This window comes from Salmo salar, chromosome 27, assembly GCF_965601325.2.
Source record: "Salmo salar chromosome 27, fSalSal1, whole genome shotgun sequence".
Taxonomy (NCBI): Eukaryota; Metazoa; Chordata; class Actinopteri; order Salmoniformes; family Salmonidae; genus Salmo; species Salmo salar.
Window position 1 is genome coordinate 9,419,144 of NC_138317.1, and position 14,438 is coordinate 9,433,581.

The following is a 14,438-nucleotide window of genomic DNA, read 5'->3' on the forward strand; positions in this document are numbered from 1 at the left end:
ACGGGCTGCGGCGTTCTGGATGAGTTGTAGGGGTTTAATGGCACAGGCAGGGAGCCCAGCCAACAGCGAGTTGCAGTAATCCAGACGGGAGATGACAAGTGCCTGGATTAGGACCTGCGCCGCTTCCTGTGTGAGGCAGGGTCGTACTCTGCGAATGTTGTTGTTACAGCCTATTTTCAAAATGTATTAAATAGAATTTTCTCACCCGTTTACACACTACCCCATAATGACAAAGTGCAAACATGTTTTTAGAAATGTTAGCACATTTTATTGAAAATGAAATACAGAAATCTAATTTTACATAAGTATTCACACCCCTGAGTCCATACATGTTAAAATCACATTTGGCAGCGATTACAGTGTAGTCTTTTGGGGTAAGTCTAAGAGATTTGCACCTGGATTGTAAAATATTTCCCCTTTTTTAATATTTTTTATTCTTAGAGCTCTGTCAAATTGGTTGTTGATCATTTAAGTAAAAACTGTAGATCGGCCTCTTGGGAATATTCACTGTCTTTTTGGTGGTAAGCAACTCCAGTTGTGTTTTAGGTTATTGTCCTGCTGAAAGATCAAATTTGATTGGTCACATGCACATGGTTAGCGGATGTTAATGCGGGTGTAGCGAAATGCTTTTGCTTCTAGTTCCGACAGTGCAGTAATATCGAACAAGTAATCTAACAATTCCCCAACAACTACCTAATGGACACAAATCTAAAGGGGTGAATGAGAAAATGTATATATGGATGAGTGTTGGCCGAGCAGCATAGCCAAGGTGCAATAAATTATATAAAATACAGTATATACATGAGTAATGTAAGATATGTAAACAATTTAAAGTGGCATTATTTAAAGTGACTAAAACAAAACGACTGCGTAGTTTCCTTAGGACTCGAAGCGAGGCGACCATCTGTCGGTGCCATCTCCCAGTGTCTGTTGAAAACCAGACTGAACCAGGTTTTCATCTAGGATTTTCCCTGTGCTTAGTTCCATCTTGTTTCTTTTTTATCTTGAAAAACTCCCCAGTCCTTAACGATTAATTACAAGCATACCCATAAATGATGCAGCCACTACTGTGCTCGGTAATATGTTTGGGGCAAATCCAATAAAACACAATTGCTTTGCAAAAATATTTTGCAGTATTACTTTAGTGCCTTGTTGCAAACGGGATGCATTTTTTGTAATATATTATGTACAGGCTTCTCACTGTTAATTCAGTTAGTATTGTGGAGTAACTACAATGTTGATCCATCTTCAGTTTTCGTATCACAGCCATTTAAGCTCAAAATGTTTTAAAGTCACCATTGCCTCATGGTGAAATCCATGAGTGGTTTCCTTCCTCTCCGGTAACTGAGTTAACACTGGGTGTAGTGACTGGGTGTATTGATATACAATCCAAAGTGTTATTAATAACTTCACCATGCTCAAAGGGATATTCAATGTCTGCTTTATTTACCCATCTACCAATACCCTTTGCGAGTCATTGGAAAAATTCCCTGGTTTTTGTGGTTGAATCTGTGTTTGAAATTCACTGCTTGACTGAGGGACCTTACAATTATCTGTATGTGTGGGTATAAAGCTGCAGTAGTCATTAAAAAATCATGTTAAACACTATTATTGCACACAGAGTGAGTCCATAGGGGCTCCTGAGTGACGCAGCGGTCTAAGGCACTGCATCTCAGTGCTAGAGGCATCACTACACATCCTGGTTCGATTCCAGGCTGTATCACAACCAGCTGTGATTGGGAGTCCCATAGGGCGGCGCACAATTGGCCCAGTGTCGATAGGGTTTGGCCAGGGTAGGCCGTCATTGTAAATAAGAATTTGACTTGCCTAGTTAAATAAAATAAATAAAAGTGACTTAAGCACATTTTTACTCCTGGCTTGCCACAACAAAGGGGTTGAATACTTATTTACTCAAGACATTTTAGCTTTTCATTTTTAATTAATTTGGAAAACTTTGGAAAAACATAATTCCACTTTAACATGGTGGGAAAACTACCCAATTATCACACTTGAGTAAAAGTAAAGATAGAAAATTACTCAAGAACAAGTGAAAGTCACCCAGTAAAACACCACTTGAGTATGAGTCTAAAAGTAATTAGTAGTAAATATACTTAAGTATTAAAGGTAAAGGTATAAACACTTTTAAATTCTTTGTTAAGCAAACCAGACGGCACAATTTTTATATATATATATATATATATATATATTTATTTATCATTATCCAGGAACACACTCCAACGCTCGGACGTCATTTACAAACGAAGCAAACGTGTGGTTAGTGTGTCCGCCAGATCAGAGGATGTAGGGATGAACAGGGATTTTCTCTTGATAAGCGTGTACATTTGACCATTTTCCTGTGTTGTTAATGTAAGTACTTTTGGGTGTCAGGGAAAATGTATGGAGTAAAAAGTACATTATTTTCTTTAGAAATGTAGTGAAGTAAAAGTAGTCAAAAGTATAAATGGTAAAGCTCAGATAACCCCCAAGAAAACGACTGAAGTTGTATTTTATTTTTTGACTTAAGTACTTTACACCACTGATACTGATGGGGTGTTGTGTGAAGGCCTGTGAAGACAAATCTCAATTTAATCAATTTTAAAGTCAAGCTCTAACACAACAAAATGTTGAAAAAGTCAAGCGGTGTGAATACATTCTGAAGGCACTGTATCTGACTTTGCTAAGGGTGGAATCCTAGTTGGAGAAATGCCCCTCCCACCACCCCACTAAGTTTTGTGCAAATGTTGCATCGATATCAGTAGAATTGTGCGAAAGTTTAAGCAACATACTTATCGCATACTTAAATGTGTCCCTAATGTCACTCTCGCTCTCTGCACCTTAATTTTGCTCAGTCTTACCTTGGCTTCAGAATTCAAACAATAGAATATTAGTTGACTCTGACTGAATCATGACTGTAGCCTATAGACCTCTGTCCCTTATTACTGCCACCCATTCTCCGGTTGACCTCTAGGCTCAGGGAGGACCACTCTTGGTCCAGTTAAGATAATTGCAGTTTATAATCTAATGATTATGATAAGTGGCTAATAATAGGATCTCGTTAGGAGTACTTTTAATGACCGCTTTTATCTCTCCATCTCATTAGTCCATGGTGATTTAGCAGCAAGTCTCGGGGTTAGGGGCTGCAGGAAGGCTCATTACACAACATTAGGAGCAGGCATAGGGGCTGGAATGAACCCCGTGGATACCATCTTAGCTTTAGGCGGAGATGTAATCCTGGTTTTGTTTATTCAGTCATAACATTATCCCAACTCCCAAACCAAGTCCCCCTCGTTTGAAAGATGGGGAAATATTATGTACATTAAAAAAAAGTGGGCCCTGACCAACCACAAAATCTGAAGGAAAAGCTTTTATTTGACTCCCAACTAAGAGGAGGCTAGAATAATTCATCAGAAACATGAGATCTTTCACTCTCCGTGATGCTTCCCAAGGGGTGGAAAATCTAAATGTGAGGGGGTTTATTTGATTTACTTTGTCTTGGCTAATTGAACGATCTCTGTTCGAGAAGAGAGAGCTGTAGGTCCACTCTACTCTGGTTTTCTGTACTGTATCTGCCGCTATGCATTGTGGTGTAGTGAGCTGACGGTATAGCCATGGGTCATTCCCCTTGGCCACTGTCACAGTAAGGACTGGTGTTGCTGGAGATGAAGCAGAACTGAGGGAAGTGGGTCATTACTCGGGGCTGTGTAATTTTGTTTTTGAAATAACAAGGTCTTATTCACTAGGTAAGTCATGCTCTTTTTATTAAATGCCTGTGTTGTGAGATGGGTGCTTATGAGTTGCCTCGGTTGCGCAATAACCGACGCACAATATTTATTTAGCGCCCGGAGGGACCTCGCGGATGACCCTTCGTCTGAACATTTGGTCCACATGCACCGCAAAGCATGCTCTGTTTCTTTCTCTCTGTCTCGCAATGTTTCTATTTTCTGGCCCTGTTGCTATCTGTTTCTCTATATCGGTGTCCTGCTCCACGGTTCTGTGTTCGGTTTTGGAAGATGGAGATGATTTTGCATGTGATGAGGCCGCGAGCGGCCGCTGTGTTTGATGTATTTTTCATGTGCTTAGGCTACTATTGAACGATGGGGAGGAGGGGACAGCCTGAAGGTGCAGCACTTGAATGGGGATGTTGTTGAAGTGGAAAGGGGTTGAGGGTGGGGGGAGACGGGGGGGGGGGGGGGAGACGGGGGGGTCGTTCGCTCTTCTGCCGCAAGCGACAGGAGATGGGGAGGGAGTATACTTGCAAAGTCTGTCTGATGTGCCACACCTCCTACCCGAAAACACACTCAACACAGGCGCTCTCTCTAATCTCATACCGACAGATACAGTCACCAGTTTAATGCAACAAATGGCAGTCTGTCTCCCTTGACAAAATTATGAGAATGTGTTATAGGTTACATTTGAGTAGTCTAAACAAATATTAGTTTGTGGTATATACTTTTCTGGTCGTACTTTCCCTTTACAAAAAAACAACGATATGGTGAGACGTTCCAATGTAATTTCTGCGGCGCTCTACTTTCTGCTCACCTCTCTGCATTTTCCCGTTCTACCGTCCCTGCCCAGTTTAGGAAGTGAGTCATTGGGTAGGCAAGTAGTCTGTTCTTTCAGAGTGCTAGAAAGAGTGGATGAGAGAGCGAGAAGAGGAGGGGGGGGGTAGTCGCAGATAAACATCACATAGGAGGGTCGACCGGAGGAGGGGAAATAGGGAGGGCTCCCAATCGACTTCCTCTACGAAGCACTTTACTAGCATACGGTAAGACAAGGCCCTCTTATGTATCGATTCACACATTTGTCAATCCGAATGATTGTGTAATCAGCGAATTAAATAAGGAATGGTAAAGGTTGTTTTGTATAAGTGGAAGCGAGGCTATCGCTGCGGACGAGCGAGGAGAACAAGGATATGGGGTGAGCTGATAGCGCTGCTGCTGAACTGGGTCTAGGGCTATTACGTAACGCACAATGGAGATTAATTCATCTTTTATATTGATTTAATAAAACCGTGTTTCTTTTTTTGTCATCTATTTTTCTCAAACAACATTGTGTAGGTAGGCTATTCTAATGCTTTGTGTTCTGATAAGCTATAAGCATAGTCTTTCATCGGGCGTCGTCGTTCGTTCCTGTCAAATCGCACATCTTAATTTTGTATCTGCTTAATTAATTTAAAGGAATTTTAATGGTATTTCACTTCTGACTGTCACAAGTCTAAGAAGACGTAATTAATGGTGCATATAGAACATCCTGTTGTTGACAGCTTTTATAGCCTAGCCTAAACATAGGCTACAAAAAGGATGGGAGTGCGTTTTATTGTTGGGCTATTGCACGAACCTCAAAAGAATAGAAAACATAATATTGATATGTTATATCACATCACCCAATGTCGATTTTACTTGATTACTTGATCCTCACCAATCGAGCGCCAATATTTACGTCAGTGCCAGTGGCGCGCGCAACCCTGGAACGTTAGTCGCTGTCCTTCAGCACCACGTGCCTGCGCATCATGAGACAGAGCGGAGAATGAGTGACAGTACCCCGAAGTAAGGATTAGTGAAATTTCCATTCTGAGGAGACATGTAAATATTTGATGGTAATATAGGCCTAAGTGGAGTGCAATTGGAAGCACGGAGCAGATACGATTTAATATATTAGAACGAGAAGGAATGGCAGTGATGGCTAGAAGATTAACTGGTAGTAGGCTAATATCAAACTTGTGAGTTATGCAGCAGCGTACAGGACTGTATCAGATAAATTCGTCTGGATTTATCTGATATATTTGTGAAGGATTAACCTTGAAACAATTGCCTTAATTAACTTCCATATCTTATTCCATTTTCTCTCTCTCCTTTTCTAAACAGTGACTCTCAGTCAAGATCAAGAAGTGAATCTTCAACAAGAATTGAGTCTCGATCAAGAACACTTGAATCTCATTCACGAAGAATTGAATCTCCATTAAGAAGTGAGTTTCAGCCAAGGAAAATGCTCCACCAGGACAGACCCGTAAACCCCCAGTACCGAGGCCAGGGAGGCAGCTCCTCCCCACTGCGGATCCTCAGCAACAACAGCCAGCAGCAGGGGGGGAAAAGGAAGCAAGGCGAGAAGGACGGCAACTTCAACTTCCTGGGTCAAGACGATGACGTCATGACGGGAGGGGATGAGAATCGCAACCAGGTGCGTCCTCGTAACCTGGGCCCATTGGGCCGCGACCAGCCCCACCTTCCTTCCTCCTCCAACCACTACGGTCCGGGGCCACTGTCCCCGCTCTCCCGCCTGCCCTGCTGGAGCCCCCTGGAGTCCCTGCCTGAGATCGAGAGTGGGGACGATGGGTACGGAAGAGTGCCCCCAGATGGCGCGGAGGAGGGCAAGATGGAGGAGGAGATGGGGAGGATGAGCGATGACGAGAAGGAGAAACAAGACCTGGGGGGAGGTGTCATGAAACAGGGAGTGGTGGTGGAAGAGGAGGAGGAGGAGGAGGAGGAGGTGGAAGTGGAGGACCCAGAGGAATGGGGCGACAGCGACTCAGACTTTGAGTTCAGCTACAGGTCCAGTGGCAGCCTGTCCTCTCTCAACATGGAGAGCGGAGGCGAGGGGGCTGGCATGGGGGGGTGGGATCGCATCGGTGTGGGGGAGCCCAAGCCTGTCCACCACCAGGGGGGCAACCAGGAGACCCCTGCCGCCCCAGCAGACCCCCTTACCCCCTCTTTGACCAGGAAGTGGGATGACAAAATGGAGAGGAAAAGGAGCAGCAAGCCTCTGAGAACGGGGAACAGTCTGCTTGACGGAGGAGCGTTGTCCGACTCGGACACGGACTGCGGCGAGCTGCCTGAGCTGGAGGACACTGTGTGGACCCTGAGGGACCGCGAGCGCTTCAAGGCCCAGGAGATGGAGAAGCACCAGGTCCAGCTCACCATGTACCGCAGGCTGGCTCTGATCCGCTGGGTCCGCACCCTGCAGGGCCGCGTCCAGGAGCAGCAGAACCGCCTCCAGTCCAGCTTTGACGTCATCCTCGACCACAGGAAGGAGCTGCTGCGCATGGGCACTGCCACCACTGCAACTGCCACAGCCAGCCAATCGTAGAGCAAGAAGGAAGCGCAGAGGCCCCAACAGGAAGTGGTCACCAGCAGAGACCGGCCAGTCGCTGAAGGGGAATACAAAGGCATTGTTGCCTTGGCCATGGTTATTGTGCTTGTTGTGTCCCAGACTTGACTTTTCCCGAAACTAGACAATCTCCAAGCATCCTCTGAGATTTGATTCTGATGTGATGTTTTAATAAGTTGGTAATGCAGTTTGTTTTTGATTTATTGGCGTCCTACCCTGTGTTGAGATCCAAATATATCCAAGGCACCTTTCTTCTTGAGAGCCAGGATGACTTTTTTCACCCTAACCCTGCCAAACTATGGAAATATATAACATATTATATGAAGTTTAATATATGCCTGTATCTTCAAATGTTCTATATAAGTGTAGAATGTACTGTTTTATTTGTCTCTATAAGTGTGATATAATCCCAAAATATTCCAAATACAACATATGAGGTGAAATGTTTTTTTTAAAATTATATATATATATCATGTTTGTCTTCTCCAGTGACATAATAAAATAGTTTTAGAGATATTCGTGCTCCGTGAGTTAATAATGTATAAAGTTATGAAGAAGATGTTGGGATTTTACTAGTCTATTTGCAATCATCGCACAGTACAAGTCTGCAATGTCAGACAGTTTATATCGAAGACATGCTAAACCTAAGCTATAGGCCTTCGTTTGAGATAATTATTTGCGCATTATGTTGATCTTCAATTTGAGATGAAGGAATTGATCCTTTTCATAAAGCACTAATAGAATCGTTAAAGCCTCTTTGTATTCGTTGTTGAAATATATAAATTGCAGCCTCTGGTCCATGATAATTTTAGTACAATCGTCTCTTTATCAACAGCACAAAGTTCGTTTGTATCGCCTCATCATGAGTGTGTTCTGTTGGGGGTTTGATAGCCCTGTGAGGAACATGCATCAATCTTTATAGGCATGGTTACTGCGTCTCTCGTCGCCGCGGGCAGGGGACGTCTAGCCGTGCTGTGTGTGTCTGTGTGTGTGCTCCCAGAGATACCAGCCTTCGCCACCTAATCTGCAGTCTGAGTTGAGCTGGTCCTGCAGAGTCCAGTCCCCCGGGGAATCTGTCAGTTTTCGCCCCAGGGCCCGGTGGTCCTATCCGGCCCGGTGAGCAGCCGCCGGTCCAGTCCCGCAATATGAGCCAAACCCCGGGGCAAGTTTGTGATAATCCTCGCTTATGCCTCCGAACTCCGGGCGCTCAGGCTTATGTTCTAAAGCTTATCGCCTCTCCTGGACGCAGGCATGACAGTGAAAGTGTGAGAGAATTAACATATTTATCTGTTGTTTATTGGCTTTTAAGCGGGATGTATGTAGGGCATCAAACGGGGAAGCGTCTGGGATAACCAGCCAACACGTTTGTTTGTTCTGTTATTGTCCCGTGTACAAACACCGTTTCCAAAAAGCGCATAGAAACAGTAGTACACGGGGAGAACAAAACTACATTTTGAGGATATACAATCACCATGATGTACTTAGGCTATGTATTTACAGTGAAGTTAAAATGCGAAGGGAAATGTTACCCATAGGCCTATAGCCTATACAATTAGATGTGATGGTCATTTTATTCGGGCTTGTTACCTATTCTGCCCTACCAAGCAAACGAGCAGTAACTTCACATTAATTGGCCTCAACTCCACAAAGGGCCAATTCAAGCAAATGTTTATATTGTGTCTCTCTCTGTAAGGAACAAAGTTGTCTTGGATGCAACCACTAACTCAAATCGGTATTCTGCGTAGTGTCTCACGTTAAACACCGTGCCCTCACCCTGAACACATCTCTTCGTTTCAGCGACACTGTATAATAGGTTCGCCGCACGGCGGGACACGAGGCATGTGTGACTGGGGCCCGGCTGGGCGCGAACAGCGGCACCGGTGAAAGAGCACCCCGCCCGGGGAGAAGCAGACGCACGGGGGGGCTGCGGGATGCCGCACCGTCTCTCTCCTCGAGCAGAACTGCTAATTTTGTCGGTTAAAACGAGCGAAGATAACGTTAGCAACGCTGTTTGAGGCGTTTTTTCCCAAATTATCGCGGGCGAGAGAGAGAGGTGCACACAGCTGTGGCTCCTGTCACCCAATTCGGTTGCAGGTGTTTCCAAGTCTGTGTGACTCTGAGATATTCGCGAAACAACAATTCACCTGCTCATTAAACAAAAAAAATGGACTGTATGGAATTTACATTTCAGACTTTTGGGGATATTGTGTCGACATACTATCTGGCAACTTTGCCACTCCGTGCGCGCATTCGTGGGGAACGTGGATTTCAGTAGCAGTGGCGTTCTGCCTAAAACGCTAACCATTGTCATGAATTATATTTTGTCTCAATGATATTGCCTTGATTTAGCCTACTGATTTAGCCTATTGTGTAAATCATGCATTGATCGATCACCGTCCAGATCAGGCTAGTCGTAATAGTGCCATAACGATGGTGATTTTCAATGATTTGCCTTTTGTTGAAGTGTTTTTTTTCTTCCATCACTCCGTCATGTCTTTTTCACATGACAATGACAACAAGCTTAACCCACCATGACACCGTATCCTCACAGATAGAAAAATGAGTGATAGTTATACAAATCTTTGTTATCCTCGAGAAGGCCTATAAAATCGAGTGAAATAAGAAAATATGTTTTAGTCCACCAGAGGGCGCCTATTCATCACATAGCCCGTTGGTCACTTTTTTAATAAAATTAAATAGCGTGTTAAGAACACAAGGGGGCACTCTTCTGTATGATCCAATGAAGTACAGTAGCTTCAGTTCAGCCCCTGTGTTTTGTGAGTTGGACATACAGGCCCCTACTACCCAGTGCTGTCTGATGAGTCCATAGAGCAGACTCTCTCGCCCCTCTCTTCTTTCTCTCCCTTTCTTCCCTCTGCCTGATGTAGTGTGACAGTGTGCTAGCCCCCAGCACTCTGTTGGCGTGGAAACAATCAGCTTTGACAGAAAGGGGGTGGTGGGGGATTGGGGGAGGGAGGGCAGAGGGCTGCGGCCCGCGGCCTGTGTATGATGAACTGGATAGAAAGACCTGTGGCCAAAAGAGAAAGAGCAAACATCCAGCTGAAGATAGATAGATAGATAGATAGATAGATAGATAGATAGATAGATAGATAGATAGATAGATAGATAGATAGATAGATAGATAGATAGATAGATAGATAGATAGATAGATAGATAGATAGATAGATAGATAGATAGATAGATAGATAGATAGATAGATAGATAGATAGATAGATAGATAGATAGATAGATAGATAGATAGTATCTCATCACTTTTACCAAGGATCCACATACCAAATTGAAAATGAACTAATATTTCCCATGAGCCATACAGTATATATATCCTTCTTGAGTATGAAATTGTCTGGGTGGTTTGAGTACTGTGCTTTTTCTTTGTTTTCCCATTGAAAATAAAACAAATTATTGGTTCATTTCCAAGCAGACTTTGTATAATTTTATTTTATTTTTTATATATATATATATATATATCAGTATCCACAGCAGTGAATTAGAATTAAATGAATGACTGGAAAAGGTCCTCATAGAAATACTAGGCACATTTTAATTAATGAACTGAATTTCAAACCACTTCCTGAATTGCCTAAATTGGAAATGCTTAGCGAATGCTCAAACTACCTTCAGTACAACTGGAGGGCTGCAGCGTTACAACAGGAAGCACAACTAGGCTATATCATCATAACCTTTACAGTTCTGTGAGGATAGAAATTGTGCAGAGAGCCTTAACAAAAGTGTTGATGGAGTGCTTTATAAATGCCAAGGAGAGTCAGGGATGGACAAGATATATATGTCCTCATATAGAGAATGGGAAGTGCTCTTTGCATGGCATGAAAATGAATTCATCCACTCATTTTTAATTCGATTTGAATAAGATGTTGAAAGTATATGAAGGTCAAATGTATCAGAAGTCCAAAGGCATACATGTTGTAAAGTTGTTATTGAAATGTAGGCTATGACTAATAATAATACTATTCTCCATAAAGTAAACCACCATAATGCATCATTCATAGAGGTCTGTATTTGTTTTTATGTTGGAACATAAAATGGCCTAATTCAAGGAAGTCACCATTCATCCTGACTAATGCACCGTCATCTTAATGCACGTCATTGTAGGCCTATTTTAACATATCAGACTTAACAAACCTGTTGGCTGACATAAAAGGATGGTCCTGATTGTGACCACAAATTAGCCTAGGCCGACACAGTGAGCCTATAGGCCTATATTTCAATTTGCTGACATGCCCGTGGAAATAGTAGGCCTTCTGAACTCCTGTATTGCTCATCATGTCCCTGCCTGCTTGTCCAAGTCTGAGGGTTCTCTGCGGGTTTGCCAGGACATTCTGAATGTGGGGGTCTGAGACTGAGAGCATTTTTTGGTGGGGTCTGGGGTATAAGGTTCAGCTGCCTCGGCTGCTTTAACCAGCTAATAAATATGAAAACAGCGTGTTAAAACGTTTATTCGTTCTCTGGTTGAAATGATTATACCGTTCTATAAAGTCCCATGTAAATCCTGAAACCTCATAAGACCCAATGTTGTCCCATAAAACTGTGTCGGACAATAGATGGAGAAAGGGGGCTTTTTCACGCATAAGGGGTTTTCACAAGAGCACATTGAGTGCAGCCCCTCCGTGACACGCCCATGGATTATGTGGCTCTCGGTGAAAGCGCTTCTAGGAGCGGCAGGTGTGTGTGCCAGGCACGGGGGTCGTGCGGCCGGCGACCGTAGGGGAGCTGGCTATGTCGAATGCGCGCAGCTGCCGGCAGGATTTTTTTCAGGGCTTGTCACTTCCATTTAACTTGCTCTCTTTCACCCCCTTGAGATGAAGTGGTCTCTCGTGCCCAGGTTCCCTCGACGTCCTCTCCCGGTTTAGATACGAAAGGGACCACTAAACGGTGACATCCCATCAACAAAAGCGAGCGGGGGCCACTACCCATCCCGCCTCAGCGCCATGAAATTGTGGATTAAACCGATAAACGGTGCCACTGATACCGACCTCGCATTTCTTCAGGACCTATAATTGAATGCCAAAATGTAAGAAGGCAAGGTTAAACAAAGTCTTAACACAATAACTCTGTCTATTCCCTCGACACTTCTATTCAAGCCCCAGATTTCTAAATGATCCATTCATGATCCACCACATCATAGGCCAGTCTGTTGGTTAGTGTGAAATTGTTCTTGCAGTATTGCAGTAACTTATCAAATAAAACAGGTTACAGTCTAGCCTACTCAGTCAATTAGGCTATCTCACAAATCCATGCGAATGTTGTCTAAATTCACAAAGAAAAATCTGTGTGTGAAGATCTTATCTCAGTAAATTGAACCATGTCAAAATGCTTGAGCCTCACAGCCACAGCCTCATCTTCCAGGCTGTTTTTATCTTTCAGTGTTTACAAAAAGACAAGCATATTTATTGTTTTTTTTTGTATGGTGAAACGGGGGCTTTAACCAGTGTAGGCTATTCCCTCAAATGGTTTGCTCCGTGCACCTTGATCCCTAATCTCTGTCGTTCAAACCATGTCCCATTCCAGCAGCTCTCCCCCTAGGGCAAGTTGGGTCCATACATAATCCTCCCAAACTCTGTCACGTATCCCACTGGGGTTTGGCTAAAGTGCTATGTCTGTCAAAGCACAACATTGTCTGCTTTTCACACCATTTCTGGCAAAAAGGATTAATTCCCCCTATAAATACAAACAATAAGACTAAATAACAGCAACCTTACAGTGTGTGTGTGTGTGTGTGTGTGTGTGTGTGTGTGTGTGTGTGTGTGTGTGTGTGTGTGTGTGTGTGTGTGTGTGTGTGTGTGTGTGTGTGTGTGTGAGTGCGTGCGTGCGTGCGTGTGTGTGTGTGTGTTAGAAGTATTGACTGAGTGTTTTGTGAAGATACATAGAAGAAAAAAAATCTGCTCAGTTCACTAATGTAATTCATCATATTCTACTTGCTGTCTCGTGCGGCTTCAACCCGCGTGTCTCTCTGCTGTATCCACGGCTGTCAAAATGGACAGTGCTGCAGCAGCAGCCAGTGAATAAAATTAAATATGAAATAGTGTGATAAACTGGTAGATAATAATCTTTTCATTAAACTTTCATCCCGGGCTAACTTAAATATTCAAGAGGCCAATTACATAGCTTGTATCTTTTTTCTTTAACAAGAGCAGTCAGGGTGAGTGTATCTCGCTTAAGGGTTCAGTGAGAGCATCATTACTGAGTGGTCATGGGGGAGTTGACCCATCTCTCATGTGCTGGGCAGGAACCAGACTGAGAGATGGAACAGGCTGGCTGATGGCTGTCTAAATAAAGGATAGACAGACAGAGAGGTGTATAGATTTTCCAGGCGGATAGTGGAAAGATGTGTGCATTGTGATGTGTGCCACAAACAGTGTGCGTGTGCACGCCACTCTGATCTAGTCTCTCTCTCTTTCTCTCTCTCTACTCTCTCTCTGCTCTCTTGCTTTCTGTGTGTGTGTGTATGCGTGTGTGTGTGTGTGTGTGTGTGTGTGTGTGAGTCAGTGTATTAGCAGTCAGAGCACTGAAGCCCAGGGGCGATTCCTGTGTGTGCTTGCGATAAAGGGGAAAGGGAGGAAGGATAGGGGGGGAAAGGGTGGGATAGTGTGTGGGGGGGTGATTGTGGAGGGGAGAGAAAAAGAGGATGAAGTTGGGAAGGGGGGGTTGTGCAGAGAGAAGGGGGTAGAGATATAAAGAAAGAGAGAGTATGAAGAAGGGGGTGAACAACTAGAAGAGCTCAGAGAGCTTCCTCTGTGCTGTCAGTGCTCCTGGATCATGTCCCCATTGGGCTCTCTCTCTCTTTCCCCCTCTCTCTCTTTCCCTCTCTCTCTCTCTTTCCCTCTCTCTCTCTCTCTCTCTCTCTCTCTCTCTCTCTCTCTCTCTCTCTCTCTCTTTCCCCCTCTCTCTCTTTCCCCCTCTCTCTCTTTCCCTCTCTCTCTCTCTCTCTCTCTCTCTCTCTCTCTCTCTCTCTCTCTCTCTTTCCTTCTCTCCCTCCCTTTCTCTTTCACAAAAAGAGGAGAAGAGTGTCTTGGCAGGGTAATTAAGAATGGCCTCTAAACACAGGAGTATGGCAGGAATGCTCCAGATGAAAGTAAATGATTAAAATAATTACAGGCTCAGAGCTGACGAGCCGCAGTGTGGGGTGGCCGCCGGACATTTGTCGGTAATTAGATAATTAATCTGAATGCAAATGATGAGCCCTAACGAAGCAGTCAAGCTGAACCAGCGACAACTGCCGAGAGTGAAATAATGGGAGAGAGAGAGAGAAATATGAAAATGAGTATAAAATATCCAGCTTCCAAAGTCAGCCTGCC

At 43.9% G+C, this 14,438-nt stretch overlaps 1 protein-coding gene across 2 annotated transcripts; it reads left to right on the top strand.

Annotated features, from left to right (window-relative positions):
* Positions 1-4,608: 4,608 nt before the first annotated feature.
* LOC106588480 (uncharacterized) lies at positions 4,609-7,620 on the top strand. Of its 2 annotated transcripts, none has more exons than XM_014177569.3 (2): positions 4,609-4,765; positions 5,865-7,620. In XM_014177569.3, exon 2 carries the CDS (start codon positions 5,986-5,988, stop codon positions 7,081-7,083), a length of 1,098 nt encoding a protein of 365 aa, XP_014033044.3. In that variant the 5' UTR covers positions 4,609-4,765; positions 5,865-5,985; the 3' UTR covers positions 7,084-7,620. The 2 variants fall into 2 exon arrangements, with proteins under 2 accessions (XP_014033044.3, XP_014033043.3); XM_014177568.3 differs by lacking the exon at positions 4,609-4,765 and adding an exon at positions 4,772-4,917.
* Positions 7,621-14,438: the final 6,818 nt, after the last annotated feature.